The sequence below is a fragment of the Pituophis catenifer genome, unplaced genomic scaffold (genome assembly GCF_029215685.1).
Source record: "Pituophis catenifer annectens isolate HBS135680 unplaced genomic scaffold, rPitCat1.0.hap2 SCAF_12, whole genome shotgun sequence".
In the NCBI taxonomy this organism is placed as follows: Eukaryota; Metazoa; Chordata; class Lepidosauria; order Squamata; family Colubridae; genus Pituophis; species Pituophis catenifer.
The window spans coordinates 26,095,343-26,123,089 of NW_027256892.1; the positions used below are offsets into that span (position 1 = coordinate 26,095,343).

Here is a 27,747-nt window from a genome sequence, read left to right on the forward strand (position 1 = left end):
AGGAACAAAGATTCCTTTCTCCAGAAACGAAAACAAGGGCCGTATTGAGATTTCATAAGATTGCAACATCTCAACATCCAACTGTTTGTCAAGGGATTTGTCCATACCGGCCCCAAGCAAGCAGCTCAGTTTGGACACTGTTTTTGCGTCTTTGTTCGTGTGCAACCACAGTCGAATCTTTGGAGACCTACAAATGGAGTCCCAGCAGGATAAACCAAGAAGGCCTTTGCAGAACACCTTTGCCTAATGAAATAGCCAGATTTAAATCCTCTTGAATTCAGCGGATAAGGGAAGCTTGTATAATAAAAGGCAGGAAAAATAATAAAATGAAATAAATCTGAAAATATGGCCTAGGGTGCTTTTATGTGTAAATAAACATGAGATTGAAAAAAAATGGAAATCAATGGACTCTAACAGCCCCAAAGCCCAGCCTGAAGTTTGGTAGGAAGAATCCCAACAAAATTTATCTGTTTTCTTCATCCAACTCTTTTTGGTTTGTTTGCTCTTAAACTTCTGAATGGGGTCTTGGGATAGTTCGTCTGGTCATGATTTGTAGCTCTGCCCCACCATCAGTGGGTAGAGTGAGACATGACCATGAAGAGAGAGCTCCTGAAAGACGCTATGAATCTCACACTGAAACATAAATGTTGAAAATAAAATCTCGTTTTCTCTCTTTTTTTACACATAGTAAACACTAGGTCCTGATTTCATGTTTGCTTCAGGCATTTTTAAGCCATGTCTCAGCTGGCCATCTTCCTGGAACGGTTTCGGTGAGTGCTGCAAAATTTGGAGAACATTATCTGCTGGTTCTCAAGATCCGCCCTGCATATTTGCAAATGACACTTCTCAGCATGTTAGAGCCAGTAATTACAAACACCATTTAGTCATTATTAATGGTCCTTTTTAGCGATGTGTCTTTGCTGACCTTATTTTAAAGATATTTTGCAAATGTTTTTTCTTTGTTGGGAAGCGTATTTTGAAGGAGTTTAATTTTTCAGTCCAAACATGCAGCTGCTGATAGGCTGAGGGGAACTGCCGGCCAAGGCTATTTGGCACGGAGTCTCCTCTTCTGGATTATATTTGAAGGCTTCTGGCCGGGAGAGCCTGCATTTGATCTCTGCAAACCCAGAGACCACCTCGTCGTGATGGAATTCACTGGAGGAGACGTTTACCAGAAGGAGTTCGATCCCAAAGTTTACTTGGAATATTTTCATTATGGGAAAGGGTCTGTGGAAGATGAATTCCTGGAGTTTATTTTGAAATGCTTTTGCAAAATCTTTACTTCAGGTAGGTGATTCAGTCCCTGCTGCAACTTTGAAGGGGGAGAAAGTTTATTTTTTAAAAAAGAGGCAGATTGTAGCACCAGGGAAAAGGTTTTTGAAAGTTTTCAGCATCGCTTGATAGGACTCTATTGGAAATTCTGAGCGGGGGGGGGGGGGCTGATTTATTCTCAAGCAACTTTTTGTGCCTTTGATAGGTGGTTTTCTTCAAGCTATCTTAAGCTCATGGTCTTGCTCATTCAACGATCCTGTGGACTTCTTATCCTTCATTTATTTCATATGTGTCGTTACCGCATCCCTGCATTCAAACATCTGAAATTGGTGATCATTAAACCTAATAAAATACAATGGGGAGGTGGGAGGGGGACAAGATTCCAGCAAATGAATTTATAATGCATTGGAAGCATTCCACATAAATGTGCTGAAGTTAAAAAAAAAAATCAAAACAGGAAAAAGTGGAGGAGATAATCTGTATTCAAGGACACGGAGGGCTTCAGTGTAGGGTGGGACTTCAAGAGAGCCTGCTGGAATTTTCCAAATATTTTCAGGTATTCTCTGGGCATTTAACATTTGGGCTGTAAAAATGGTTTCAGTCTTCCCAAGGATGATATATTTTTTTAAAAAAAAATAAAAATGCTACAGTTGAATCCTCATTCTTTTGCTTAGGGAAATTAAAAATTTTCTTGATCCCATCAGATCAACATCAACAGGGATTCCTCATATGACTCTCCTGGGCAAAAGAGATTGGAGGAGATAGATCTGAATCTTTCCCCCTTCTCTTCCCCCTCCCAAATCTTCCTCTCGTTTATGCCAGGACTCCTGAAAGGTGGCACCCTGATCGATATTGGCAGTGGACCCACCATCTATCAGCTGCTCCCTGCCTGTGGGTCGTACGAGAACATCATAGCTACTGATTATCTGGAGCAGAACTGCCAGGAAATTACAAAATGGCTGAAGAAGGAGCCGGATGCTTTTGATTGGTCCTCGGTGGTGCAGTATGTGTGCCAGCTGGAGGGGAACAGGTAGGGAGCAGCAAGGATTTGCCCCTGAAAAGTAAAACTGTGGGCTTAATCTTACAACTGATCAGGTCAAAGTCCCAGAGAAAGTTCATTATTGGCTAATGGCAGGAATGGAGAATGGCCAGCCAAGCAACATTGACCGTTGAAACTCTCTGTGTGGGAAGGGAGAGGTCATCCTGATTAGAGACAAAAGGGACAGAGGCCAGCCAGAGGGAAGGGATCAAGCAGATCAAGAAAAATAGAGCAAGGGCAAAGAGAGAGGGGTGGGAGGAAATTTTCAGCCCAAGCTGGAAGTGGGTAGATGGGATTTGCAGGAGGAGGAGGAGGAGGAAAACTGTGGAGTCCTTGGTGCTCTCTGAGCTTGGTTGTTTGCTTACAGACATTTCATGACCCAACTAGGGAACATCATCCGTGTTAGAAGAGAATGGGGATTGCTCTCATTTTATATACTAGTGGTTACTTAGCTGGGTAATGAAATATCTGCAAGGAAACAACCAAACTCAGGGAGTACCAAGGACCCCAACATCCTGATGCATATTTAGCACATTTCCCCTCTTAAAATTCTACACTTTTTTGAGTCCCTTTATTGACAGGCATTTTGCTTTGATATTTGAGGGTGTCTATCCAAGGCTGCAGATACCAGCCGAAGGGACTTCAACCATTCTCCTTCCCAACATACTTGAGTTGTACAGGAGAGCTACTTCAAGCCACCACTTCTAAGCTGGTTCCGCTGCATTCCAGAGAGGTCTCAGAGCCGCCTGTTTATTTAATTTAATTTGATTTAATTTAATTAATTAAATTTATATGCTGCCCCTCTCTGAAGACTCAGGGCGGCTCACAATACATTTTAAAAAATCATTATAAAAAAACATTGAAAAATTAAAAACATTAAAAACTCATTCACACCATTCATGACCGGATCTCACCAGATCGCAAGAGCGAGATCAACGGCCCCAGGCCTGCCGGAAAAGCCAGGTCTTCACCGCTTTTCGGAAGGCCAATAGGGTGGGGGTGGTCTGGACCTCAGGAGGTAACTGGTTCCAGAGAGCTGGGGCTGCCACCGAGAAGTCCCTCCCCCGCGGGCCCACCAGCCGGCATTGTTTAGCTGACAGGACCCGGAGGAGACCAACTCTGTGGGATCTTACCGGTTGCTGGGAGCTATGCGACAGAAGGCGGTCTCGAAGATAACCTGGCCCTGAGCCATGTAGGGCTTTAAAGGTAATAACCAACACCTTGAATTGTGCCCGGAGACCAATAGGGAGCCACTGCAGCTTGCGGAGAATTGGTGTAATGTGGGTGTAACTAGGTGCACCCACGACAGCTCGCGTGGCTGCGTTCTGGACCAACTGTAGTCTCCGAACACTCTTCAAGGGCAACCTCATGTAGAGCGCGTTGCAATAATCTAACCGTGAGGTGACAAGGGCATGAGTGACTGTGAGGAGAGCCTCCCGATCCAAGTAGGGTCGCAATTGGTGCACCAGGCGAACCTGTGCAAAGCTCCCCCTAGCCACAGCTGTCAGATGTTGCTCTAATCTTAGCTGTGAGTCTAGGAGGACACCCCAAATTGCGAGCCCGTTCTGAGGGGGACAATATTGGCTTTCCGATGTCCCTGCAGGGAGACGTGTGCGGAGAAGGAGGCCAAGCTGCGAAGAAGCATCAAGCAGGTCCTCCGGTGTGATGTCCTTCAAAGCAACCCACTGGCTCCCATCTCTCTGGCCCAGGCTGATTGCCTTCTGTCCACAGAGTGCCTGGAGTCGGCCTGCAAAGACCAGCTGAGTTTCCAGGCCGCCTTGAAGAACCTCAGTTCTCTGCTGAAACTCGGGGGACACTTGATACTCGGTGGGGTTTTAGGGTGCACGTTCTACAGGGTGGGCCCTCATAAGTTCTCCAGCATGTTCTTCACAGAGGAAATACTGAAAACCGGCCTCAGCGCCACTGGATTTGCCATTGTAGAGTTCACTGTGGAGCCCAGAGTTTTTAAGACCAATATGGAGGACTGTGATTTCTCCGGAAAGTATGTCATTCTTGCCCGCAAGGACAAGGAAGTGTAAACTCTGTGGCTTTATTGTATCCTAAAAGCCACAACATCACTTTGGATCTGAAACGTGCTTGCCCCAAGCCCATCTCTACTGCAGTCTCTTCTCAGTTTTAGCTTTCTAAGTGTCACATGAAGGTCATAGTAACCCATTTCATTGGGAGGTCACACTCCAACAAAGATGGAAGGAGTTAAAATAAAACACTTTCTAAAAGAAACATGCGTTGTCTTGATCTATTTTTAGGGAACATTTAATGAAAAATAAATCATGCAGAAAACAATGAAAATCTCAGTATTCACCTGGGTTTTCACGAATGGAAAACCATTTTATTTATTTATTTGTGGGAAGCGTTGACTTTTCAGCGAGTTTAAAAACTTTGGCCACCGAGATTAGCCAGAGTTTCTCTCAGGCTCCATTCAATACACAATAGATTCGGTTACAATGGAACTTCTACGTTTGGGTGAAGGAAGAAGTCCTTCAATCTTCTTGCGTTTTTATGTTACAATTTCTACTTGGTTGTTCTCAGTGGTGAAATCCAATTTTTTTTTACTACCAGTTCTGTGGGCGTGGCTTGGTGGGCATGGCAGGGGAAAGATACTGCAAAATCCCCATTCCCTCCCCACCCCTTGGGGAAGGATATTGCAAAACCTCCATTCCCACCCCACTCTGGGGCCAGCCAGAGGTGGTATTTGCTAGTTCTCCGAACTGCTCAAAAATTCTGCTACCGGTTCTTCAGAACCTGTCAGAACCTGCTGGATTTCACCCCTGGTTGTTCTGTGACATGATCTGCATTTGACAAACACAAGCCAGAGCCTTCTCAGCCCAAGGGGAGGCCCTGGAGGGCCCCAAGTCCCTTGGCCATGTCTGTCAAGATTCAAGGGGCAACTGAGAAGAGAGCAGATCCCAGGAAATCCCATCTCTGCCTTTTGTAGGCTCAGAGGCCCCATGGAGGAGGACAGAGGGGCCAAGGGCCCTGGGTTCCAGACTGGATTATTCCTGAATTTCAGACAGCTCAGTAGAAGACAACATTTCCTCTGAAAATGCTACCAACGTAACATCTACTGCAATGTCACTGAGTTTCTAGTCCGGGACCTCCACCTTTATACCAAAGTAACTCATTTTCTGAGTTTGCAAACAACACCGCGTTAAAAACTAACAAAGCAGATCAGTGGAGGTCAGCTGCTCAGCGGTGGGTCACAGATGAGGGTTCTTGTGGGGCAGGTTGTAGGCAGGACTGCATTCCTGAAAGGTTTCAAGGGGCATTTCTTGGAGCCTTCTGCATCAGACTGGCTGTGGCTCATAAATGTTTTTGCAGACTGGCAAATTGCCAGACGGATTTGAAGAGCAAAAGTTCTCCCAAGAGGACTTATGTATTTATTATTTATTTACTTTAGAACGTTGTTGTCCTGTCTTTATAAACAATTCAAGGCAGCAAACACATCTACCATAATACTCCTTCCTCCTCCTAGCTTCTGGCAACGACCAACCTGTGAGATGAGTTGGACTGAGAAAGATGGGCTGGCCCAAAGTCACCCAGCTGGTTTTTCATATCGAAGGTAGGACTAGAACTCACTATCTCCTGGTGATTGGCCTAAAGCCCCCCAGCCAGCTTTTGAACCTAAGGTGAGACTAGAACTCACCGTCTCCTGGTTTCTAAACTGGTGCCTTCACCACTAGACCAAGCTGGTTTAGATAATGTAGACTTATGCAACAAAATGATCAACAGCAAACACTGATTAAAAACCCAACTGTTGTCTTGCATTGACCAATGATGGTGTTCCTCATTTGAATATGACTTCTGCTTCCCTGAAATTTTGCTCTGCTGCAAAAACCTACACACCTGTTTGATCGCAGGTGACCTTGGGACAGAAAAACAACAACAGACACCAGGAAAGTTGCATCTTTCTTAAACCTAGTGTGTCTTCTCTGTGAACATATAACCATGGAGAACCATGGGGGGTCGAGAGCCCTTAGTCTTGATGCTGGAGTCAAGTTAATTTTCGACCCAGCCAAGAGTGGGTGGGGAGGACTTCAGCATGGGAGAAACGATAAAAGCTGCTGCTCTCCAAAGAATGTCCTGCTTGCAACCAAATGTTGGGCCTTTGAGGCATCTACTTCTTCTCCCCTTTGAAAAAGGTCAGATAATGGGAAAGGGTGATAAAGGCTTTGACCAAAAAGAATGAGGAAGAAGGAACAGTAAAGAGGACAGACTTCATAATGGGGAATTCTGGGCATCAGAATTTGGAGGCATCCACTAGGCACCTGAAAACCTTCAACCCAATCAAACTAACAAGTGAGAATTGAGTCTCTGGCAAGATTTCGGGGGGAAATGGAGCCATCATTCACAGAAAGGGAATTTTATGCTAAGCATTTTGTTCCAAAAGACTTTCTGAAATCATATTACACCCTGAGCTCTGGAAATAATGCAGAGAGTGACTTTTTAATATTCTTCCTGAAAAATCTCCACAGGATATTCACTTCAGGTAAGTGTTTTTAACAGGTGGAAGTTGGTGGAGATAAATTGGCTCCCATTTTAAGTGGAATCAGTGTAATTGATGATCTCAGATTAATGTGCAGACGAGAACATAAGACTAATGTGCCTTTTGCAAGTATGTGAACTATGCAAAAGAACTGGCTCAAAAACAGATTTTAAGGCCACATGCCTGTAAATATTTTGCTCAGGCTTTTATCTTACAGATATTAAAATATGGGTAGTATGACATATTTACAAAAATGCATTTATTAATTAAAAACGCAGGCCAGAGGAATACAAATAGTTGTGTCCATGAAAATGCATAACATGTATAGATTGAAAAAGGTGTTTCTGAAGGGGACACATACAAACACACATACACACACACACAGAGAGATCGTCCAGTTCAAGAATGTAAAAAGGAGGGTTGTTATGTATTCCTTGAAGAGGCAATTTTCATTCCAAAGGTGTCGTTGAATCTGTTTCCCTAACATGAAGGATCACCACCACAAATCGTGCTTCAGTTGATGGAGCACAGACTTCAGTGTTGGAGTTTCTAACTGTTCCTGCAGCTCCACCATTTTAGCAAAACACAACCCAAGCTAGCAGGTTAGCCACATTAGAGGCACATAGTCAAGGAAATGTTGTCCAAGGGTCTTGAAAAATTGTGTTTGGGTTGCTATGCTCCAGACGGCATCAAGGGTGACACCCTGATTGACTTTGGCAGCGGCCCAGACATTTACCTCTTTCTCTTGGCCTGCGAGTCCTTCTGGGAGACCATAGCCAGTGATTACACAGACTAGAACTGGAAAGAGATGCAGCGATGGCTGAAGAAGGAGCCGGGGGCTTTTGACCAGACCCCCATCATGAAATACATCTGTGAGTTGGAGGGAGACAGGTAGGTAGAAGAATGTAGCTTTTACGTTTAGCTCCAGCCAGATTGGCAAAAATGTACACCAATTTATCACCTAAATGTTGGAGATGTGGCCATAAATTAGGAACATACTACCACATGTGGTGGATGTGCCCCAGTGCTTAAAAATTTTGGTATAAAATCAGAAGGTGGTTAGAAGAGATTACACTCCAAAAGACTGATTTCAAACTGGAGTTGTTTCTTCTAGGAATGATTGATAAGAAAATGGAGAAAAGTTTGTACTATATAACATTGCATATACTAACGACGGCCAGAATCTCCACAGATCAGTACACCACCTGAAGAAATAGTGCTTAATAAAATCCTCAAATGTGCTGAAATGGATAAAATGACAATGTAGATTAAAGAAAGGGATGATTCGGATTCCTATAAAGTGTGGAATAGATTTTATACATGGATAGAAAATAGAAATCAAAACAAGAAATAAGAGTGTAAATTGAAATTTGACTAATCGGAATTTAAGAGTATTGAATTAAGGATAAAATATTGATTATGTTAATAAATAGAATGTAAGTATATATAATAATTTAGTTTAAATGAATGTTTAATATGATTATACAAGAATAAGTGAATGATTATGAAGATTGAATGTAAAAAGTATAGATAACTGTTGATGCAGAAAGTTGTAAAATATTATATAATGTTGTTATTTATGTTTTGTATTTTACCATTTGGTGTATGTATATGTTCTTTTTCTTTTTCTTCTTTTTCTTTTATTGCTTTTTTGTATTTTTCTATTATGTTTTTGGTTTTAAAAATGTAAAATATTCAATAAAAACATTTTTTTTCCAAAAAAAAAAAGAAGAATGTAGCTTTTGTTTTGAAACTCTTTAAGACTACAAAATTAATTTAGCCACAGCCAAAGAACAAAATCAGGCGCTCTTCCTTCATCTTTGGCTAATCTGTCCATGTATGAAAATGCATCAGGAGAGATTTTGCAATCAGGAGCTTAACAGGGGAATAATTGTGCAGACCAGAAGAGTCCACATTGAAGAACCAAAGGAGACTCTCTTTCAGGAAACATGCCAGCTGCTGTCAAGTTAGTGAATGACTTTTGCGCAATTCTGTTAGGAAAGCAAATGGCAATAAGCCCACAGTTTCTTCTGAGCAGATGGGAAGTGGAGAACCAGTTGCTCCAGACTTGTTCTCTGTTTCAATTATTCTGCAGAGCTCCAGAAGGATCTGCAGGTTCATCTCCTCCTCAGTGGTCCATGTCTTCTTTGGGCCTCCCCTTCTCAAGCTCTCTCTCCTGGTGGGACCTGTATCTAAGCAGGGTTTCTCTAGCCAAAGCCTTCCATTGGTTTCCATCTCTGTTTCTTCTTGCATCAGAGTCAGAAAGTAGCAGCTATTCAACCCTCTACACCTTGAGGGTCTCCTCCATTTTGCAATTGGCCCATTGCCCAGTGGACTCGTCCATTAATCTGATAAGGAAAGAAGTGGTCCTTCCCCTCCCGGCCCCAACTGGAGAAAGCCAGTGAGAATCCATGTTTTGCTCAGGAATTAACCGAACTCTTAATTAACTGAACATATAAATTGACTGTTTCCACAACAGCACTATAATGCCAGAGAAGAAACTTCATCACACTAAGATGCCATTATTAATTTATTGAAATGATTTATAGCCCCCTCCTCATCTGTGATGCCAAGACAAATAGATTGGCAACAGAGCATGGCAGCTCGATGGGGAAAAGAGCCTTGGTACTACAGTGGTTTAAAGCACCCTGTTATTAACACAGCTGCCTGCAATTTACTGCTGGTTCGAATCTCTCCAAGGCTCAAGGTTGACTCAGCCTTCCATCCTTTCTAAGGTAGGTTAAATGAGGACCCAGTTTGTGGGGGCAATAAGCTGACTTTGTATAAAATATACAAAAGTATGAAGGCTATTGCTGAGCACATTGTAAGCCGCCCTGAGTCTCCGGAGAAGGGCGGCATATAAATCAAAATTTAAAAAAAAAAAAAAAATGCCCCTAGACCAATGTTTCCATTGTTGGCTGAAAACAATTGGGGGAACTGAAGCCCACATGCCTGAGATTAGCCAAGTTTGAGAAACGCTGTTCTAGACCTTCCAGGTCCCAGAGTGATATTTGAACGGAGGCAAGAAGGAATTCCTGCAGCGAGAAGGGCTTTCCTGTTGTTGAAGGACAGCAGACCTGGGAAACCTGACCTATCTCCATCCATAAAAAGAAGGACAACTTCAGAGTGACCAAGGTTTGGAGGTAAGCAAGTCACATTCTTCCTGTCTTTTCCCCGAGGGAAAAATGGCCAGAGAAGGAAGAGAAAGTCCGAAGAGCCGTCAAGCAATACCTGAAATGCGATGTGACCCAACCCAACCCTTTGGCCCCACTGGTTCTCCCTCCTGCAGATTGTCTGCTTTCCAGTTTGTGCTTTGATGCAGCTTGCAAAGACATCCCCACCTACCAATCGGCCTTCAGGAACATCAGTTCCCTCCTGAAACCAGGGGGACACCTTCTGTTTTATTCAGTGCTTGAGGGATATTACTACACGATGGGCCAACGCAAGTTCTCTGCTCTCTACTTGGAGAAGGGGATGGTCGAAGAGGTAGTGAGACAGGCTGGCTTTGTCATTAAGTGGATTGAGGAAACCAGGATCAACTTCCCTCCTTCTCTATCCGATGGGAAGAAGCTGTGCATTCTTCTTGCCCAGAAATGTAGCCCATGAAAATTAGACAGCTGTTGCTGTAACACCCAGGGGTTTCCCCAATAATTGTTGTGATTTTGCTATACAATTTAGGGAAAGCACATACAACATGGCTTCTGTGATCTTTTCCACGCCCTTCCTAGTAGGAAAATGTAAGAAATAGCTCTGTGTATAATAAAGTAACAACTTGCCTCTGTGTGTGTGTGTTCGTTTCTGCTTTCCTTGTGTTGTGTCTCTCAGTGGATCCTCTGGGGGGCATTATAGGGGCAGCATCCATGGATCGTGCTTCCAGGAAAGAGGAGGGCAGCTTAGGACAGAATGGGCAAGATGCACTGGGGGAATTATCAGGAACATTTTTCTTTGCAGTCCCCAAATATCTCATTTTGTTGAATCCAGTCTCGTTTTTGCTGGCTTCTCTTTGCGAGTCAACTTAGATCCCATCCTTTTCAGCTTTTGGAGGGTTACTGACTGGCCAGCAGGCGGATGCATCCCCGGTCCCTCAACCTGATTGCTTTCCAAGATTCTGGTGGCTGGATTGAATCAAGAGGCGTCTGCTTTCAGATAAAGACCTTACACAAGAGGGGTTCTTCCCATGAAAAGTTCAGGTGAAGCAGCTCCTCCTGTCTCCACAGATGGTTACAGAACAATTCCCATCCTTCCACATGGGATTCTTGGGGGCGTTGGTGGTGGAGGTGTGTCTGGAGGGCAGAATGTGGACAAAGACAAAGAGATTGGTAATCACGGTGGAAGCTACATGGAGACACAACTCTAATCCACTGGGGAATCCACTCTAATCCACTGTGTCCGCTGGGGAATTTTGGGATCTGAATCCCGTAGATCATTAGAGCTGCCAAGGTTGAGGATTTTTCAATCCAGGCAAGAAGGAAATTTGCACAGAAGAGAACTTTCCTGTTTTTCACGGACCACAGACCTGGGAAATCTGACCTATCTCCATCCATAAAAAGAAGGGCAATTCTAGGTTGACAAAGGTTTGGAGGTAGGCAGGTCACATTCTTCCTGTCTTTTCCCCCAGGGAAAAATGGCCAGAGAAGGAAGAGAAACTCCGAAGATCCATCAAGCAGTTCCTGAAATGCAACGTGACCCAACCCAACCCTTTGGCCCCGCTGGTTCTTCCTCCTGCAGATTGTCTGCTTTCCACTCTGTGCTTTGATGGGGCTTGCAAGGACATCCCTACCTACTGATTGGCCTTCAGGAACATCAGTTCCCTCCTGAAACCAGGAGTGCACCTTCTCTTTCATTCAACGGTTGAGAATAATTATTATGTGGTGGACCAACACAGGTTCTCTGCCCTCTACTTGGAGAAGGAGATGGTGGAAAATGCAGTGAGACAGGCTGGCTTTGTCATTAAGTGGATTGAGGAGACCAGGAATACCCTTCCCCCTTCTCTAGCTGATGGGAAGGTGAGATGTGTCCTTCTTGCCGAGAAATGTAGCACCTGAAATAAGGCAGCTGTAACACCCAGATGTTTCCCCAACTATGGTTATGATTTTGTTATACAACTTAGGGAACGCACACACAACGTGGCTTCTGCGCTCTTTTCCATGCCTGCTAGGCATGTAGGAAATGGCTCTGCGTGTAAGAAAGTAACATCCTGCATCTCTCTGTGTGTGTATTGGTGTGTGTATGTATTGGTGTGCTTCTCTCCTTTCTGCAGAGGAGAGAAAGGAAGGTGGCTGGACAGGAATCCAAAAGCTGGAAGACTCGACTGCCTGGCAGAATTATAATGCTGCTCTCCAGCACAGGAGTTAGGAAGAAAGGGAAAACACAAAAACTTTTCTGCAAGAGAAAACCTTCAAGCCCCCCACCCACCCCCGCAGCCCCCATCCACCTCCCCCCTCCGTCTCACAAAGGACACCAAAAGACACTCTGCTCTGTAGGGTGATCAGAACAGGAGGTGGATCTGGATCTTGAAGACCTGTTCCCAAAGACCCTGGTCTCTGACAAGCCTTTCCTGCCCTCTGGCAAAAGGACCCACTCCCCTCCTTTGGTGGGAGAGGAAGGAAGTCTTCTGCTGCCTCTTTTCCAGGGGAGAACATCTGATTGCATAAGAGGGAGAGGACTGGTCAGATCATGACTTCAGGTCTCTCGGCATGTGGTGGGCAAAACGATCACGCTGCGGCCTGCAACAGGCTCCTTTGTTGAGAAACCAAATTGTAAGAGAAATCAGGGGGTGGAGCTAACCAAGATAAAAATAAGATAAAACTGAGAACTTGAAGGGAACAACCAGAAGTTGGCAAAAGAGTTTCTGGGATGATGGAGGAGCCTTTCACAGAGGGAGATTTCTATGCTGAGAATTTTCTTCCCAAAGATTATCTGGAAAAATATTATAATGTTAACTTTGATGATGATGATGATGATGATGATGATGATGATGATGATGATGATGATGATGGACTGAAGAAGATTCACACTTTATTCCTGAAAGGGGCCCACAGGGCGTTCACCATAGGTAAGTCTTGACTTTCTCAACTTTAACCTCAAAGTGAGGGAGCCTTGATGATCAGTGATGGTCAGGAAGAGCCAAGAGGCAAATCTCAAAGTCATGTTTTTGTCTTCACAATTCTGCTGATCATAACCTGCACCGCTTAGATGTCCTCTTCAGGGTGTCTAAGCCATGAAGTGGATGTAGATTACAAAAGGCAGATGCCAAAATGGTCACAAACATTTCTTGATTTTTCCTGCAGATTGATCTGAAACGAAATGCAAAGCAGAAGTTTCCCCAATCTCTTTCACATGTCTTTATTTCTTATTGAGATGGGGAGAACAGGTGGGAAGGGAATAGGTTCATGGGAATGCAAAGAAGAGAAGGAGTTGTTGCCAGGTGATCAGGTGGCCCCCAGGAAGTTCTTTGAAGGGCTCCTGGTGCTTCTTCTGGGGCAGCTCAGATGGGAAAATAGGTACCAGTGTTCAGAATAGCAGATAGGAAGCACCCAAAGTAAACTGAGCTTGAAAAATTCTGCATTTGGCTTGATGGGCTCCAGATGGCATCAAGGGAGACACCCTGATCGACATTGGCACCGGCCCAACCATCCACCAGTTCCTCTCCGCCTGTGAGTCCTTCCGGGAGATCATAGCCACCGATTACACTGACCAGAACCGGGAGGAGCTGCAGCGATGGCTGAAGAAGGAGCCAGGGGCTTTTGACTGGACCCCCATCGTGAAATATGTCTGTGAACTGGAGGGAGATAGGTAAGTAGAGGAAGAATGTAGCAGTTCACTATCTCTCCTGGGGAAATGGGAAGTGGAGAACCAGTTGTTCCACACTCGATCTCTGTCTTAATTCTTCTGCAGTGCTTCAGTAGGACCTTCAGGGTTATCTCCTCATCAATGGTCCATGTCTTCTTTGGGCCTCCCCTTCTCAAGCTCTCTCTACTGGCGGGACCTGTATCTCAGTAGGGTCCCCAGACCAGTGTTCCTTGTGCTGTCTGGGGAATTCTGGGAGTTGAATGCCATACATCTTAATTGTGTCAAAGTGGAGGAATACTGTCCTTGACCTTTCCAGACTGATATTTGAATCCAGGCAGGAAGGAAATTTTCTAGAAAGAAGATCTTTCCTGTTTTTGAAGGACCGCAGACCTGGGAAACCTGACCTATCTCCATCCATAAAAAGAAGGGCAATTCCAGAGTGACCAAGGTTTGGAGGTAGGCAAGTCACATTCTTCCTGTCTTTTCTCCCAGGGAAAAATGGCCAGAGAAGGAAGAGAAAGTCCGAAGAGCCATCAAGCGATACCTGAAATGTGATGTGACCCAACCCAACCCTTTGGCCCCGCTGGTTCTTCCTCCTGCGGATTGCCTGCTCTCCAGTTTGTGCTTCGATGGGGCTTGCAAGGACATCCCCACCTACCGATCGGCCTTCAGGAACATCAGTTCCCTCCTGAAACCAGGGGGGCACCTTCTCTTTCATTCAACGCTTGAGGAGCATTACTACATGGTGGGTCAACACAGGTTCTCTGCCCTCTACTTGGAGAAGGAGATGGTCGAAGAGGCAGTGAGACAAGCTGGCTTTGTCATTAAGTGGATTGAGGAGACCAGGGTCAACATCCCCCCTTCTCTAGCTGATGGGAAGAAACTGTGCATCCTTCTTGCCCAGAAATGCAGCCCATGAAAGTTAGACAGCTGTTAATGTAACACCCAGATTATTTCCCCAACCATCATAATGATTTTGTTATACAAGTTAGGGAAAGCACAGACAACATGGCTTCTATGCTCTTTTCCTTGTCTTTCCTAATAGGCATCTGGCAAATGGTTCTGTGTGTAATAAAGTAACACCTTGCCTCTGTGTGTGTGTGTTGGTTTTTGCTTTCCTTGTGTTGTGTCCCTGTGTTTTCTAAGCATGTGGATTCTCTGGGCATGTGTTGCCCTGGACTGCACTCATCCCTGCCCTTTCTGAGATGGCACTCCTGGCTACCCTGCCACTGGCTGGGGGTGGCCCTCTCCGTGCCTCCAGCCACTTATCTCCTCCAAGTTAGAGTCACCCATCCCTCTCTCTCTGCTGCCCCAAATGACCAGCCAGTTCAAAAGCATATTAGATTTTATATTCCCTTTGGCACCCTTTTGGTGCCAAAGGAGAAGAATGATGGGTTGGTGCAGAGCTGAGCTGTCCATGCATATCTGGTTTTGGAGGGCATCTCAAGGAGTTTAGATCAGATCAGATCATATTAGATTTTACATTCTCTCATCAGGGGTGAAATTCGAGAGTTGAAGTCCACTCCTCTTAAAGTTGCCAGGGTTGAGAAATGCTGATCTACCTGTTCTGGATTTAAGTGCAGGAGAGTAGTAAAGCAGAAGCTGAAAAAGATGCTACTCCCTAGTTGCTATAATTAGCAGCTCTTTTGGAGCCAATAAGCAGGAAACAAGGGATAGGCTGATTAGGGCAAACATTGGGAGGGGAGCTGTTTTAAGAAATCAACTTGGAATTCAGAATTCAGAAAAGAAAGGGAAGAGAGTGTCAGGGTTCCAAGTAACGTCCCCAACGAAATCAAACTCAGAGGCTTGAAGTTTGTCAAAGCTAACTTTTATTAGAGATGTCATATTGGCACATCTGGGAAAACCCAAATCTGAAAGCTTCTGGGTTTTCCTCACCCACAAGAGAGTTCAAGACCTTGCCCACATCTCCCACATGTCCACCACAGCTCCAATCAGTTCTTTCCCGAACAGAAGACATCCCTCCAATTTCTCCTTTGCACAGCTGCCGGACATCAAGCCTTGAACTTCTCTTAGAGCAGTTTGTTATGGCTATCTCTACTTCACTCATGCAACCCCCCCTCTCAACATCCCACGGTATAAGTGTGGCAGGCCTGGATCCTCAAGGCACACAGGTAATATGGCTTCCAGGCATGACATGCACCCCCACCCCCCAGAAGAGACATGTGTCCTGTAAAGAAAATAACAGTTGGGGGAGTTATCCACATTTAACAACCCCTCCCCTCCCAGGGGGACCCTTTACCTTGTCCAGGTATTTATCATGGAATTGTTCAATCAGTCTATCTGCTTTGATGTTCCAGCTTTTTCCCCAGAGGGCATCAGAAAAAGGGTACCCTTTCCATTGTATTAGGTATTGCAACTGACCTCTATACATTCTGGAGTCTAATATCCTCTTTGTCTCGTAACCGGTCCCTCCTTTCACCACAATGGGGGGGGAGGCAGTTGGGTCTGGGGTCTTATGTTAGATCCAACGGATCGTTTCAGCAAAGTACAATGAAATAAGGGGTGGATTTTCCCTAATATGCGAGGGAGGCTTAATTGCACTGTCACAGGGTTAATTATTTTCACTATAGGAAAAGGGCCTAAGAACTTTGGTCTCAATTTTATGTACTTAGTGGAGAGAAAAACTTTCTCCCTCACCCAAAAGGGGGGCTAAAGCAAGTGGTGCTTATCTGCTTGTTTTTTATATCCAGCTGCTGCTTCAGAGAGCGCCTTTTTTGTATTCTCCCATCCCTTTCTCAATGAATCCATCCATTCTGTCAATGATATGGAGGAGGGGGGTTCTCTCGGCAGTTCTGGCATGGGGACAAATTCCATGCCGCTGGTAACTTGGAAAGGAGTTAGTCCAGTGCTAGAATGCACGGCATTGTTGTACGCTGTTCTGCAAACAGCAACAAGTCCGCCCAATTTTCTTGCTGGTAATCCACATAGCATCTGATTGTTCCACCATGGAGTTTGTATATTCCACGGCCCTATTCATGCTCAGGTGAAAAGCCGAACTGAGCCCCTATGCGGACCCGATGGACCTCAGGAACTCTCTCCAGAACTTGATGGTGAATTGGACCCCTCTGTCCGAGATACTGCGGAGTGGCGTTCCATGCAGTCAGTAGATGTACTTGACGAATAGCTTTGCCAATTTCTTTGCAGAGGGTAGTCCAGAGCAAGCAGTGAAATGGGCTTGCTTCGAAAATAGATCAATGATCGTCCAGGGGTCAGGTGGCTGTCTGGTTTGACTCCTGGTGATGACTTGGGCGGCCGATTGTGAATGGGGAGGGATTGTGGCATGGGACACTTCCTCTTGGCAGCTGTCGAATTGGGGCTTCCTCGATAGCGCATCTCCCAATACATTTTTTCCTGCCGGTATGTATCTCAGTTCAAACTTGAACTGTTTGAAGTATTGAGCCCGGTGGACTTGCTTAGGAGACAATTTCCTGGGTGTTTTTAGGGCCTCTAGGTTCTTATGAAAGGCTCCTTCCTGTCTTCCAGGAAGTGTCTCCAAGAGAGTAACACCCATCAAATGTCATAAGCTTCTTTCTCCCAAATGGCCCATCGCCTCTCTGTATCGTTAAGTTTCTTGGATATGTAGGCACATGGTAGCAATTGCCCCTTGGTGTCCCTTTGCAGGAGAACTGCAGCCACTGCCATGTCGCTGGCATTGGCTTGGACAATGAATTGCCGCTCTGGGTCCGGATGTTGCAGGATCAGCTCTTGGGCGAACAGCCTTTTCAGTTTTTCAAAAGCTTTCTGGCATTCCATTGTCCATGCAAGTGGCTGTGACGGCTTTGGTTTTGTTGGTGGGGACCCCATTTTTAACAGTTCAGTTAGGGCAGCGCCACCTCCACAAAAGCTGGAATGAATTTCCTTTAGAAGTTGGCAAACCCCAGGAAGCTTTGGAGATGTTTTCGGGTGCTTGGGGGTTAACAATCCAAAACAGCTTTAACTTTGCTTGTGTCCATCTCTACCCCATCGCTAGAAATCTGGTATCCTAAGTAGTCTAGTGAAGTCTTATGAAACTCGCACTTTGACAGCTTTGTGTAGAGCTTGGCAGCAAGCAGGTTTTTCAGCACCTGCTGGACAAGCTTTACGTGCTCTTCCAGCATTTCGCTGAATATGAGGATATCATCCAAATAGACCAGAACCCCTTTGTATAGGTGCTCATGCAGAATCTCGTTAATAAACTGCATGAAGACTGCGGGGGGCCCCTTTGAAGTCCGAACGGCATCACTTTGAATTGGAAGCTGCCAAGCGGGCAGTTGAATGCTGTTTTCCATTCATCCCCCTCCCTAATCCGTATATGGTAGTAGGCTTCCCTCAAGTCCATCTTGGTAAACACTTTGCTCTTTGACAGGTGATTGAGCATGTCCTTCATGAGGGGGAGGGGGTAGGTGTTCTCCATGCACACCCCGTTAACCCTGCAAAAAAATTTCTGAAAATGTGTGGGTCTCCTGCTTGAGCAGGGTGTGGATCTAGAAGACCTCCAAGGTCCCTTCTAATTTTATTGTTCTGTATTCAGTATTGAAAGTCAGCTATCATCCCTAATGCTTTTGTACAATAGGCTAGACATAGCTAGTTCCCTCCCCCGTTCATCATACGATTTAACCTAGCCACGGCCACCCAGTCATATGACCACCAAGCCACGCTCCCCCCAGTCACATGGCACCCCCCCAGCCACACCCACCTAGCCAGTCTAGCCCCCCAACAGTCTGAGGGAGCCTGAAGTGGCCCCTTGTTCAAAAAGCTTGAGGACCCTCTAGGCCATCTAACCATTGAAACGCAGCATTGTTTAATTTAATTAAAAATCAGATACAGGACCCATATATGCCCACAGCTGCAGCTGGTCATGATGTGATTGACTGTTTGACGTGTGACCCACACGTCAAGGAAAGCAGGAGCCAACAGACAGAGAGAAAAACAAAATATTTTATTACACACATTTTCTATGCACCTTCTAGGAAAGGATCACAGAAGCCACGCGGTGTGTGTTTTCCCTAACTTGTATAACAAAATCCTAACAATGGTTGGGGAAGCCTCTGGATCTTACATCAACAGCTGCCTTATTTCATGGGCTACATTTCTGGGCAAGAAGGATGCACCGGCCTTTTGCATCTGCTTTGGACGGGGGGCAGTTGATCCTGGTCTCCTCAGTCCATTTAATGACAAAGCCAGCCTGTCTCACTGCCTCTTCGATCACCTCCTTCTCCAGGTAAAGGACAGAGAAACGTTGTTGGCCAACTGTGTAGTAGTGCCCTTCAAGGCTTGAATTGAAAAGGAGGTGCCCCCCTGGTTTCAGGAGGGAACTGATGTTCCTGAAGGCCAATCGGTACATGGGGATATCCTTGCAAGCTGCATCAAAGCACAAACTGGAAAGCAGACAATCTGCAGGAGGAAGAACCAGTGGGGCAAAAGGGTTGGGTTGGGTCACATCGCATTTCAGGTACCGCTTGATGGCTCTTCGGACTTTCTCTTCCTTCTCTGGCCATTTTTCCCTGGGAGAAAAAACAGGAAGAATGTGACTTGCTTACTTCCAAAACTTGGTAAACCTAGAGTTGCCCTTCTTTTTATGGATGGAGATCAGAGGTGGGTTTCAGCAGGTTCTGACCAGTTCTGGAGAACCGGTAGCAGAAATTTTGAGGAGTTCAGAGAACTGGTAAATACCACCTCTGACTGGCCCCAACCCCATGTATTCTCTGCCTCCCGAGTCCCAGCTGATCGGGAGGAAATGGGGATTTTGCAGTAACCTTCCCCTGGATTGGGGAGGGAATGGAGATTTTACAGTATCCTTCCCCTGCCATGCCCACCTAGCCACATGCACAAACCATGCCCACCAAGCCACACCCACAGAACCAGTAGTAAAAAATTTTGAAACCCACCACTGATGGAGATAGGTCAGGTTTCCCAGGTCTTGCTGTCCTTCAAGAACAGGAAAGCCCTTCTCTCTCCACGAATTCCTTCTTGCCTGGGTTCACATATCACTCTGGGACCTGGAAAGTCTAGGGCAGTGTCTCCCAACCTTGGCAACTCTCAAATGTGTGGACTTCCTCTCTCAGAATACTCTTTCTGAGTCTGACGCAGGAATAAATAGAGATGGAAACCAATGGAGGGCTTTGGCTAGAGAAAACCTGCTTAGATACAGGTCCCACCAGGAGAGAGAGCTTGGGAAAGGGAGGCCCAAAGAAGACATGGACCACTGAGGAGGAGATGAACCTACAGATCCTTCTGGAGCTCTACAGAAGACTTAAAACAGAGACCAAGTCTGGAACAACTGGTTCTCCACTTCCCATCTGCTCAGAAGAAACTGTGGACTTGTTGCCACTTTTCTTTCCTAGCAGAATGGACACAAAAGCCATGTCTCAATCTCAGCAGAATCTAGTGAAGCTTTCTGAAAGAGATTCTCCTTTGGTTCTTCAATGTGGACTCTTCTGATCTGCACAATTATTCCCTTGTAAAGCTCCTGATTGCAAAATCTCTCCTGCTGCATTTTCATACATGGACAGATTAACCAAAGTTGAAGAAAAGGATTTGGATGCCTTCTCTAGTTGAATCTTAGATAATCTTATAGACTTAAAGACTTTCAAAGAAAAAGCTACATTCTTCCTCTACCTACCTGTCTCCCTCCAGCTCACAGACGTATTTCACGATGGGGGTCCAGTCAAAAGCCCCAGGTTCCTTCTTCAGCCATTGCTGCACCTCCTCCCAGTTCTGGACAATGTAATCACTGGCTATGATCTCTCGGAAGGACTCGCAGGCAGAGAGGAACTGGTGGATGGTTGGCCCGGTGCCAATGTCGATCAGGGTGTCTCCCTTGATGCCATCTGGAGCCCATCAAACCAAATGCAGAATTTTTCAAGCTTAGTCTGCTTTGGGTCCTTTGTATCTGTTGCATGCCCCTGTATAGTTTCCCCATCTAAACTTCCCCAGAAGCACCAGAAACCCTTCGAAGATGATCCTGGAGACCACTGTAACATCTGGCAACTCCTTCTCTTATTAGCATTCCCACAAATATATTTCCAACCCACCCATTTCACCCTCTCTCCAGAAAAAATAAACCCATGTGAAAGAAATTGGGGAAACTTCTTCCTTGTGTTTCATTTCCAGATCAATCTGCAGAAAAGGCCAAGTAATGGAACATAGAATTATAGGGCTGGAAAGAATATTTCTGAACACTTTGGCATCTATCTTTTGTAAGCTACTTTCATTCCTTGACTGTTTGTACCCTGAAGAAGACACCTAAGTGATGCAAGTTACAATCAGCAGAATTGTGAATATGAAAGTATGACTTTGAAATCCACCTCTGGGTTCCTGCTGACCATCTCAGATCAACAATCATTCCTCACCTTGAGGTTAACATTGGGGAAGTCAAGACTTACCTATGGTGAATGCCCTGTGGGCCCCTTTCAGAAAAAAGGCTAGAAACTGACCCACTCCTTCATCCACAAGGCTAACTTTGTAGTTCTTTTCCAGATGGTCTCTGGGATCAAAATGCTCAGTGTAAAAATCTTTCCCTGTGTAAGGCTCTTCCATCATCCCAAAAATACTTTCACCAACTGCTGGGTTCTCCTTTCATGCTCTGAGGATTATTATACTTTGGTCTTTGCTGGCTCCACCTCCTCGTTTCCCTTACAGATTGCTCTCTCAACAAAATTCACCTTTGCATGTTGCAGTGTGAGCATCGTGACAGCAATTAGAAGCCAGGGCCTGACCTGACCTGAAACTAGGTGTTCTCCCTTGAAAAGGAAGCATGGGATTGGCGGATCCCCCACTAAAAAACAATATACCCCCAGCCCCAGGAGGGATGTGAGTGCATAACGTGTCAGTTTGAAATGGATGAAATGGGAGAAGACATACTGTACACAAAATCTGAATAGGAAGTCACGAGGCTTGGCAACAGAGGGAGAATAACTAAATATGAATCAATTGTAGAAACTGCAAGCAAGGGCAAAGGACACGTAGGCTTAAGCAAACTCTAGGGGCAAAAGGAGACACATAGACTAAAGCAAGGTATAAAAAGGTAAAGGTTCCCCTCGCACATATGTTCTAGTTGTTCCCGACTCTAGGGGGCGGTGCTCATCTCCGTTTCAAAGACGAAGAGCCAGCGCTATCCGAAGACGTCTCCGTGGTCATGTGGCCGGCATGACTCAACGCCAAAAGTGCACGGAACGCTGTTTCCTTCCCACCAAAGGTGGTCCCTATTTTTCTACTTGCATTTTTTACCTGCTTTCGAACTGCTAGGTTGGCAGAAGCTGGGACAAGTCACGGGAGCTCACCCCGTTACGCGGCGCTAGGGATTCGAACCGCTGAACTGCCGACCTTTCGATCGACAAGCTCAGCGTCTTAGCCACTGAGCCACCACTTTGTGAAATTTTTCCTTTCCTATTTCTGGTGTTCAGTTGTATAAAAGATCATCCTTTGTTGGTGTGCAGGATGTCGGCTCCTTTAGTGGCTTTTGCTGAAGAGCTTCAATAAAAGTCCATCACTGGTGTCTGGCTCTGATTGGCTTCTGCGCCAAGCTGGTCCGTTTTTGGGACAACAGAACAGAACATAGAATCATAGCGCTGGAAGGGATCCTGGCCTCCTGTTATGCAATCCGATATTCTCCCTTGGAAAAGAGGCATCGTAACCCTAACCCTCTCCGGGGAAAGGAAACAAGGGGGAAAAGGAAGGGGTGCGCCCCCTTGCCAGAGGTCAGGGGAAGTAGAAGAGGCAGGGCAGAGAAGAGAAGAGTGCCTTCAGGGCCAGATAGCCACATAGTCAGCTCTGCCTCCCTTTGCTTTTTTCTTTTTTTTAAATTTTTTTTTTATTGAAAATTATTAAAAATTACAGAAAAAAATATAGCAATATGGATAGCATTGCAGAGAGTAATATAATACCTATAGCGTCTTAAAGCATCAATTTTCACCTAGAGATAGTACAAACCTTCATTAAACCAAGTCATCAAAAAAAGAAAAGATTATCCAGAAGAAAGAATTCTTAACTGCCATGCAATGCTCCTATAAATATTTACCCACGTTCACACTAAGATCAATATTTTACATTCTTCTTAAGATTTCTTTTTTTGCAGCCAAGCATACCACCGGTCCCAACTACTATATAACCCCAATTTTTGTCTATCTCGCAAAAGTCCGGTAAGCTTGTCTGACTCTGCACAGTCCATGATCTTTGCAGTTAATGTAGCCTCCGATGGAATATTTTTGGATTTCCATTCTTGCGCAAACGAGATCCTGGCTGCAATGATGATGTGGAGAGCGAGATACCAATTAGATTTGTTTAAGTTCTCTGGTTTCATACCTAGTAAAAACGTTTCCGGGTTCAATTCTATCCTACATCCTATGATTTCTAAAATCCATTTTTGAATTCTAGCCCAGTATTCTTTTGCTCGGGGACAGGTCCACCAGCTATGAAAATAAGTTCCCATAGCGGCGTTGCATTTCAAATAAACCAGAGAGGTTTGCCTCCCTTTTCTGACCGTCCTACTTCCAGGGCAGAAAACATCTGTTTTGGGTTTGAAGCTTTTCTCGTGTTGCGCCCGGCTGCCCACTGCTCCAGTGAGTTACCCTTTCCCCTGGTTCCTTGCCCAGGGTTGTGTGTCAAAAGGCAGGTTCCCCCCTCCCGCCTCATGGGCGATGAAGGCCAATTCCACGCCTGTCCAACTCTTCCTTGGCATTTAGGACTGGGAAAGGCAACAGCCTTTCTATTTTGGGACCGGATGCCAGTGCAAGGGGCCAGGTTCCCTGGAGGGCAGCTTTGCAGAGGGCAGCAGAATCCCTTCAGTGTCTCATGGCTGTGGCATCCTGGCTTAGTCCAGTGAGAGACCTGGAAGGCTGCAGAGCAGACGGAAACACGAGAGGGCATTCGGAGTTGCAAGCCTGGATGCCATGCCAGAGGGGCCTCGGGGGGAGTTGAAATGAAGTCATAATCCAGGACCCAAAAGTAAAAGAAAGGCATTTCTCAGTTCCCTGGGAATAAATCAGTTATTTTCATAGTTTATTTCCAGGCTTTGAAGTCTACCCACCTTTGAGCTGCCAAGGAACCAAAGCAGCTGAATCACCCAGCAGAGCCTGGGGCTGCCTGGGGTCCAGAAGGAGCATTTGTGCCCAGGAAGAGCAGGCAACTTTGGCACCAAAGAAACTTCTGCCTCACTCGTCCAATGGGCCACAAAATCAGCTTGGCAGACACTGACTGTCAAGTAAAGGCAGCTCAGCTCTGCACCAACCCATCATTTTTCTCCTTTGGCACCAAAACTTGGCCAACTGCCTCTTTTGGGCACGAGTACAGGAAGGTAGCCTGGCCCCTGCCTTGTTCTGCCTCATTGCCAGCTGCAGTTCCTTGTCCCGACCTGCTCCACAATTTCTGCTTCTGCAGATTGCATGGGGCAGTTCCTGGCACAAGGGTGCATGTGGGCAGTTTGAGCCATGCCAAGGGTCACGGGACCTATCAAGGTGGAAGAGTGGATTGGTTCATGATCCTGAACCAGCTCTGGAACGCAGCTGCTTTGCAAAGCATCCTCCCCCGTGTCCTGGAAAGACCCCACCTGCAGACAAACTCTAGCAGACTCTCTCAGCTGGAAGCATCGCTGGCCCTGCCTGGCCAAGGAACCGGAGTGCAATATGTTTTCCTCAACCCTGTGAGAGCCAGATGTGTTTGGGAGACATTTAGAGGTGGGGTCCTGGGCAGAGGCAAAGTGGGTAAGAGCAAGGGGGCTGAGGAAGGCTGCCCTCTCACCTCCCAGCAGCCAGAGGTGGCCCTGTGGCTGATCTGGCTCAGCATTGCCGGTCATTTGGGGCAGCAGAGAGAGAGGGATGGGTGGCTCTGACTTGGAGGAGAGCAGCCACAGAGAGGGCCACCCCTCGGCCACTGGGAGGGTAGCCAGGAAGAAGGGTGGCCAGCCTCAGAAAGGGCGGGGCTGAGGGTAGTCCAGGGCAACACATGCCCAGAGAATCCACGTACATAGAAAACAGAGAAACACAACACAAGGAAAGCACAAACCAACACACAAACACAGAGGCAAGATGTTACTTTATTACACACAGAGGCATTTCCTCTTCACCGTTTCCTATGTGCCTTCTAGGAAAGGCATGAGAAGGATCCCAGGAGGCATGTGCCATGTGTTTTCCCTAACTTGTGGAACAAAATCATAACAATGGTTGGACAAGTCTGGGTGTTACACAACAGCTGCCTAATTTTCACGGACTGCATTTCTGGGCAAGAAGGATGCACCGCCCCTTCCCGTCTGCTTTGGGTGGGGGGCAGTTGATCCTGGTCTCCTCAATCCATTTAATAACAAAGCCAGCCTGTCTCACTGCCTCTTCTACCATCTCCTTTTCCAGGTAAATGTTAGAGAACCTGTGTTGGCCAACTATATAATAGTGCGATTCAAGGGTTGAATAAAACAGGAGGTGCCCCCCTGGTTTCAGGAGGGAACTGATGTTCCTGAAGGCCGATCGGTAGGTGGGGATGTCTTTGCAAGCCCCATCGAAGCACAAACTGGAGAGCAGACAATCCACAGGAGGAAGAACCAGCGGGGCCAAAGGGTTGGGTTGGGTCACATCGCATTTCAGGTACCGTTTGACGGCTCTTCGGACTTTCTCTTCCTTCTCTGGCCATTTTTCCCTGGGGAGAAAGAGAGGAAGAATATGATGTACCTACCTCCAAACCAGGGGTGAAATCCAACAGGTTCTGACAGTTTATGGAGAACCAGTAGCAGAAATTTTGAGCAGTTTGGAGAACCGACAAATGGCACCTCTGCCTGTCCCTAGACTGGGGTGGGAATGGAGATTTTGCAATATTCTTCCCCCAGGAGTGGGGGGGAATGGGGATTTTGCAGTATCCTTCCCCTGCCATGCCCACCAAGCCACACTACGCCCACCAAGCCACGCCTATAGAACCAGTAGTAAAAAAAATTAGATTTCTCCACTACTCCAAACCTTGGTCACTCTGGAGTTGTCCTTCTTTTTATGGATAGAGATAGGTCAGGTTTCCCAGATCTGCTGTCCTTCAAAAACAGGAAATCCCTTCTCTGTAGAAAATTTCCTTCTTGTCTGGATTCAAAAATCAGTCTGGAAAAGTTGAGGACAGTGTTCCTCCACCTTGGCCACTCTTAAGATGTATGGGTTTCAACTCCCAGAATTCCCCAGACAACATGAAGGGTACAAATCTTGAGTGTTCCCCATGGAAAGCTACAGACATGTAGCTTCCATGGCAGTCACCAATCTCTTTGTCTTGGTACCACCTACCTCACATATGGGGAGGGGGGTATAATATAGGAAGTGGCAGGAGAAGAACCACTGGTGGCCTTATCAGGTTAATGGGCGAGAGTAAAGGGTGAGCCCACCGGGCATTTGGGCCAATTAAAACAAGGAGGAGAACATCAAAGTGTGGAGGGTTGAATAGGCTGCAAACTTTGATTATTCATCTATCTGAGTCCGATGCAAGAAGAAACAGATGGAAGCCAATGGAGTGTATGACCCTGTATGGATAGATATCCCACCAGGAGTGAAAGCTTGGGAAGGGGAGATGCAAAGAAGAAATGGATCATTGTGGAGGAGAGGACTCTGCAGATCCTGCAGAAGACTTAAAACAGAGACCAAGTCTGGAACAACTGGTTCTCCACTTCCCATCTTCTCAGAAGAAACTGTGGGCTTCTTGCCACTGTTTTTTTTCCCTAGCAGAATGGACACAAAAGCTATGTCTCAATCTCGGCAGAATCTAGTGAAGCTTCCTGAAAGAGAGTCTCTTTTGGTTCTTCAATGTGGACTCTTCTGGTCTGCACAATTATTCCCCTGATAACCTCCCGATTGTAAAATCTCTCCTGCTGCATTTTCATACATGGACAGATTAGCCAAAGTTGAAAGAAAAGGATCTGGCTGCCTTCTCTAGTTGAATCTTAATTAATCTTATAGTCTTAAAGACTTTCAAAGGAAAAGCTAGGTTCTTCCTCTACCTACCTGTCTCCCTCCAGTTCACAGACATATTTCACGATGGGGGTCCAGTCAAAAGCCCCCGGTTCCTTCTTCAGCCATCGCTGCATCTCTTCCCGGTTCTGGTCAGTGTAATCGGTGGCTATGATCTCTCGGAAGGACTCAGAGGCGGAGAGGAATTGGTGGATGGATGCGCCACTGCCAATGTCGATCAGGGTGTCTCCCGTGATGCCATCTGGAGCCCATCAACCCAACCACAGAGTTTTTCAAGCTCAGTCTGCTTTGCATCCTTCACATCTACTATGCTGCATGCTGGTTCCAATTTCCCCCATCTAAACTGCCCCAGAAGCACAAGAAGCCCTTTGAAGAGCATCCTGATCACCTGGCAATCCCTTCCCTTCTTAGCATTCCCATGAACCTGTTCCCAACCCACCTGTTTCCCCACTCTTAGGAAGAAATAAACACATGGGAAAGAGATTGGGGAAACCTTTCTCCTCCTGTTTAATTTCCAGATCAGTCTGCAGAAAAGTTCAAGTAATTGAGCATAAAATTACAGGATTGGAAGGGATGTTTTTGACCATTTTGGCATCTGCCTTTTGTAAGCTGCTTTCATTCCTTGGCTGTTTGTACCCTCAAGAGGACATCTAAGTGGTGCAGGTTACAATCTGCAGAACTGTGAAGATGAAAGCATGACTTTGATATCTGCCTCTTGGCTCCTCCTGACCATCTCAGATCAACAACCATCCCTCACCTTGGGAACATTGGGGAAGTCAAGACTTACCTATGGTGAATGCCCTGTGGGCCCCTTTCAGCAAAAAGGTGAGAAACTGACCCATTCCTTCATCCACAAGGCTAACTTTGTAGTACTTTTCCAGATGGTCTCTGGGATCAAAATGCTCAGTGTAAAAATCTTTCCCTGTGTAAGGCTCTTCCATCTTCCCAGATAGACTTTTACTGACTTCTGCTTGGTCCTTTCATCTTCTGAGGATTATTATACTTTGGTTTTGCGAGCTCCACCTCCTGACTATCTTTACAGATACATTCCTCAATAACCCATCATTTTTTGCCTTTGGCACCAAAACCTGTCTAACCGGTTGCCTCTTCTGGGCATGAGTACAGGAGGGCAGCTTGGGCCACGAGTACAGGAAGGTAGCCTGGCCCCTGCCTTGTTCTGCCTCATTGCTAGCTGAAGTTCCTTGTCCCAACCA

General features: G+C 45.9%; 4 protein-coding genes and 1 pseudogene across 4 annotated transcripts; 3 read left to right on the forward strand and 2 right to left on the reverse strand.

Annotated features, from left to right (window-relative positions):
- Nucleotides 1-1,097: 1,097 nt before the first annotated feature.
- On the forward strand, nucleotides 1,098-4,549 carry LOC139323018 (nicotinamide N-methyltransferase-like). Its single transcript, XM_070952201.1, has 3 exons — nucleotides 1,098-1,287; nucleotides 2,095-2,302; nucleotides 3,915-4,549. The coding sequence occupies exons 1-3, from the start codon at nucleotides 1,146-1,148 to the stop codon at nucleotides 4,348-4,350; spliced, it is 786 nt and encodes a 261-aa protein (XP_070808302.1). The 5' UTR covers nucleotides 1,098-1,145; the 3' UTR covers nucleotides 4,351-4,549.
- A 2,079-nt stretch (nucleotides 4,550-6,628) lies between these two features.
- On the forward strand, nucleotides 6,629-10,421 carry LOC139323133 (nicotinamide N-methyltransferase-like; annotated as a pseudogene).
- A 2,250-nt stretch (nucleotides 10,422-12,671) lies between these two features.
- Nucleotides 12,672-14,560, forward strand: LOC139323126 (nicotinamide N-methyltransferase-like). Its single transcript, XM_070952347.1, has 3 exons — nucleotides 12,672-12,870; nucleotides 13,403-13,610; nucleotides 14,100-14,560. The coding sequence occupies exons 1-3, from the start codon at nucleotides 12,672-12,674 to the stop codon at nucleotides 14,524-14,526; spliced, it is 834 nt and encodes a 277-aa protein (XP_070808448.1). The 3' UTR covers nucleotides 14,527-14,560.
- Nucleotides 14,561-18,683: 4,123 nt separating this feature from the next.
- Nucleotides 18,684-21,149, reverse strand: LOC139323128 (nicotinamide N-methyltransferase-like). The gene is made up of 3 exons (XM_070952350.1): nucleotides 20,993-21,149; nucleotides 20,230-20,437; nucleotides 18,684-19,111 (listed from the first exon to the last, which is right to left on the reverse strand). The coding sequence occupies exons 1-3, from the start codon at nucleotides 21,147-21,149 to the stop codon at nucleotides 18,685-18,687; spliced, it is 792 nt and encodes a 263-aa protein (XP_070808451.1). The 3' UTR covers nucleotide 18,684.
- A 3,656-nt stretch (nucleotides 21,150-24,805) lies between these two features.
- On the reverse strand, nucleotides 24,806-27,522 carry LOC139323137 (nicotinamide N-methyltransferase-like). Its single transcript, XM_070952362.1, has 3 exons — nucleotides 27,321-27,522; nucleotides 26,567-26,774; nucleotides 24,806-25,232 (listed from the first exon to the last, which is right to left on the reverse strand). Exons 1-3 carry the CDS (start codon nucleotides 27,472-27,474, stop codon nucleotides 24,806-24,808), a joined length of 789 nt encoding a protein of 262 aa, XP_070808463.1. The 5' UTR covers nucleotides 27,475-27,522.
- Nucleotides 27,523-27,747: the final 225 nt, after the last annotated feature.

Excerpts from the sequence above, each read along its gene's own strand:
- LOC139323128 (XM_070952350.1), bottom strand. The coding sequence starts at position 21,149 with ATGATGGAAGAGCCTTACACAGGGAAAGATTTTTACACTGAGCATTTT. Across the intron at positions 20,438-20,992 it reads CCACAGGGCATTCACCATAG|ATGGCATCAAGGGAGACACC; the intron begins GTAAGTCTTGAC and ends GATGGGCTCCAG. Across the intron at positions 19,112-20,229 it reads TGTGAGCTGGAGGGAGACAG|GGAAAAATGGCCAGAGAAGG; the intron begins GTAGGTAGAGGA and ends TTTTTCTCCCAG.
- LOC139323137 (XM_070952362.1), bottom strand. The coding sequence starts at position 27,474 with ATGGAAGAGCCTTACACAGGGAAAGATTTTTACACTGAGCATTTTGAT. Across the intron at positions 26,775-27,320 it reads CCACAGGGCATTCACCATAG|ATGGCATCACGGGAGACACC; the intron begins GTAAGTCTTGAC and ends GATGGGCTCCAG. Across the intron at positions 25,233-26,566 it reads TGTGAACTGGAGGGAGACAG|GGAAAAATGGCCAGAGAAGG; the intron begins GTAGGTAGAGGA and ends CTTTCTCCCCAG.
- LOC139323126 (XM_070952347.1), top strand. The coding sequence starts at position 12,672 with ATGATGGAGGAGCCTTTCACAGAGGGAGATTTCTATGCTGAGAATTTT. Across the intron at positions 12,871-13,402 it reads CCACAGGGCGTTCACCATAG|ATGGCATCAAGGGAGACACC; the intron begins GTAAGTCTTGAC and ends GATGGGCTCCAG. Across the intron at positions 13,611-14,099 it reads TGTGAACTGGAGGGAGATAG|GGAAAAATGGCCAGAGAAGG; the intron begins GTAAGTAGAGGA and ends CTTTTCTCCCAG.
- LOC139323018 (XM_070952201.1), top strand. The coding sequence starts at position 1,146 with ATGGAATTCACTGGAGGAGACGTTTACCAGAAGGAGTTCGATCCCAAA. Across the intron at positions 1,288-2,094 it reads TTGCAAAATCTTTACTTCAG|GACTCCTGAAAGGTGGCACC; the intron begins GTAGGTGATTCA and ends CGTTTATGCCAG. Across the intron at positions 2,303-3,914 it reads TGCCAGCTGGAGGGGAACAG|GGAGACGTGTGCGGAGAAGG; the intron begins GTAGGGAGCAGC and ends ATGTCCCTGCAG.